This window comes from Etheostoma spectabile, chromosome 8 (assembly GCF_008692095.1).
Source record: "Etheostoma spectabile isolate EspeVRDwgs_2016 chromosome 8, UIUC_Espe_1.0, whole genome shotgun sequence".
In the NCBI taxonomy this organism is placed as follows: Eukaryota; Metazoa; Chordata; class Actinopteri; order Perciformes; family Percidae; genus Etheostoma; species Etheostoma spectabile.
The window spans coordinates 25,260,377-25,263,294 of NC_045740.1; the positions used below are offsets into that span (position 1 = coordinate 25,260,377).

A 2,918-nucleotide genomic window follows, 5' to 3' on the forward strand; every position below is an offset into this window, starting at 1 on the left:
AGGTGTCTAATAAACATGTATTAACAATGCTCATGTTTGTTTATGTTAATTAAGGTATTATTGATACATTCTTTACCATTACTTAATGCCTTAACTAACTGTTAACTACAGTTAACTAAGGTGTCTATTTTACCATTAGTTAATGCAGTAATAAGCCCAGACTAACTGTTAATAACAGTTAACTTAGGTGTCTATTTTACCATTAGTTAATGCAGTAATAAGCCCAGACTAACTGTTAATAACAGTTAACTAAGGTGTCTATTCTACCATTAGTTAATGCAGTAATAAGCCCAGACTAACTGTTAATAACAGTTAACTAAGGTGTCTATTCTACCATTAGTTAATGCAGTAATAAGCCCAGACTAACTGTTAATAACAGTTAACTAAGGTGTCTATTCTACCATTAGTTAATGCAGTAATAAGCCCAGACTAACTGTTAATAACAGTTACTAAGGTGTCTATTTACCATTAGTATGCAGTATAAGCCCAGACTACTGTTAATACAGTTAACTAAGGTGTCTATTTACCTTAGTTAATGCAGTAATAAGCCCGACTAACTGTTAAAACATTAACTAAGGTGTCTATTCTACCATAGTTAATGCAGTAATAAGCCCAGACTAACTGTTAATAACTTACTAGGTGTCTATTACCATTAGTTAATGCAGTAATAAGCCCAGACTAACTGTTAATACAGTTACTAGGTGTCTATTTCCATAGTTAATGCAGTATAAGCCCAGACTAACTGTTAATAACAGTTAACTAGTGTCTATTTTACCATTAGTTAATGCAGTAATAAGCCCAGACTAACTGTTAATAACAGTTAACTTAGGTGTCTATTACCATTAGTTAATGCAGTAAAGCCCAGACTAACTGTTAATAACAGTTAACTAAGGTGTCTATTTAACATTAGTTATGCAGAATAAGCACTGACTAACTTTTATAGGTAAACTAGGTGTCTTTCTACCTAGTTAATACCAGTAATAAGCCCAGACTAACTGTTAATAACAGTTAACTTAGGTGTCTATTTTACCATTAGTTAATGCAGTAATAAGCCCAGACTAACTGTTAATAACAGTTAACTAAGGTGTCTATTTTAACATTAGTTAATGCAGTAATAAGCACTGACTAACTGTTAATAGGAGTAAACTAAGGTGTCTATTCTACCATTAGTTAATACCAGTAATAAGCCCAGACTAACTGTTAATAACAGTTAACTTAGGTGTCTATTTGACCATTAGTTAATGCAGTAATAAGGCCAGACTAACTGTTAATTACAGTTAACTTAGGTGTCTATTTTAACATTAGTTAATGCAATAATAAGTCTTGACAAATTGTTAACAACAGGTAACTAATATGTCTATTTTAACATTAGTTAATGTACTAATAAGCCTAAACTGGAAATAACAACTAACTAAAGTATCTAACTAAAGAATAAGCAAACCTCTGCATGGAGACTATGGAGTCTTTCCACTGATCTCACCCTCTACCAAAGGTAAGTCATATGTTGGAGGATGGACAAAAGTATGTGGACAACCATAACCCGTAAATAAACAATAAAAACAGTTTTCTCATAATGACATGGCTTGGCTGTGAACCTTAAGACATACATGCTATCAAACATATTTATCAACCACCTAGTAGTATTAGGAAATACCTTAATGAACAAGTAAACCCTTAGTTGTTATCAAGAGAAGTTTTTCAACATTTACCTAATGTTTCATATTGCAAGATTAACTGTCAAGTAATGCTTATTACTGTAATAACTATGTAAATAGCATTTTACAAACCATTAAACAGTTAATCAATCAATACCTTAGTTGGCAGTTTAAATGATCGATAGACACTTTAGTTAGCTGTTATTTATTATTAGTACATTAACTAATGTTAAAATAGACACCTTAGTTAACTGTTATTAACAATTAGTCAAGGCTTATTACTGCATTAACTAATGATAAAATATACATCTTAGTCAACTGTAATACTGTAAAAGAGTATTACTAAAAGGTTTTATAATTAAACTTCCCACTCTTCCTTGATACCAAACATACATAGTAAGATTTTAGTGCCATACCTCTGCCAAAACATTGTCTTTCTTCTCAAGTTTCTTGAAAGCAGGTTGCACAAGTGACAAGTTCAAGCCGGAGTACTTTGGTGAGGTCTGGAAATGTTTATCTCTGCTGTGAAGATAACAAGTGAATGTAATTATAATTTTACTCATCAGATACAAAGAAGAGAAGAAGATGATCAGATGATGTTTACCTTTGGTCAAGGAAGACTCGATTCATAAAGGATGCAGAGGAAAACGTCCTGTGGATTTCCCTGTGAGGTTTTCATGTGATTAGTCAATAGCACTGAGAATACTGTGTCGATGGCTTAGGAGCCAAATGAAATATCATAAAACACTGCATTATTCAACCAACCAGTTATACATGTACAGTATATTGAGAAAATAAAAAATGCTACTGCATCATACTGGTACTTACTGTTTTATCGTTTTTGATGATTTTAAATCACATTTAGAGACCCATATGTTAATCATGTCCTCAATAGAGTGCTGTTTGACATAGTTGACACTGTCAGTGTTTGACTTCTCATCAACTTCCTGTTAAATAAACAAAAAAGAGTTAATGTTTGGTTTAGGGAAATAACTTTACACTAAATTATAAGGGTTAAGGTATTAATACACCTCCCACAATTATGGTCTTTATTGTTTTTATTTGTGTTGGTACCTGAACAGGTGTGCACGTTGCAAACGAACAGTTCCCTCCTGCGTAGATGTTTCTAAGTATGGGATTGTTGTCTGGAATAATAATAGAATACAAGTTATCTCTATCCTTGAAATAAGGCTACTGTCCCTCTCTTAATATTGGATTCAGTCAGTTATCCCTAGCTCGACTGCAGCTATCTTAAAAGGCAGC

At 32.5% G+C, this 2,918-nt stretch overlaps 1 protein-coding gene across 1 annotated transcript in view; it reads right to left on the reverse strand.

Annotated features, from left to right (window-relative positions):
- The window catches only part of LOC116693541 (probable E3 ubiquitin-protein ligase HERC3), a 28,303-nt gene that overhangs the window by 7,231 nt on the left and 18,154 nt on the right, over window positions 1-2,918 (reverse strand). Inside the window, 4 exon segments of the mRNA XM_032522550.1 lie at window positions 2,072-2,177; window positions 2,260-2,319; window positions 2,484-2,602; window positions 2,730-2,800. Of these exon segments, the coding sequence (XP_032378441.1) occupies window positions 2,072-2,177; window positions 2,260-2,319; window positions 2,484-2,602; window positions 2,730-2,800 (356 nt within the window).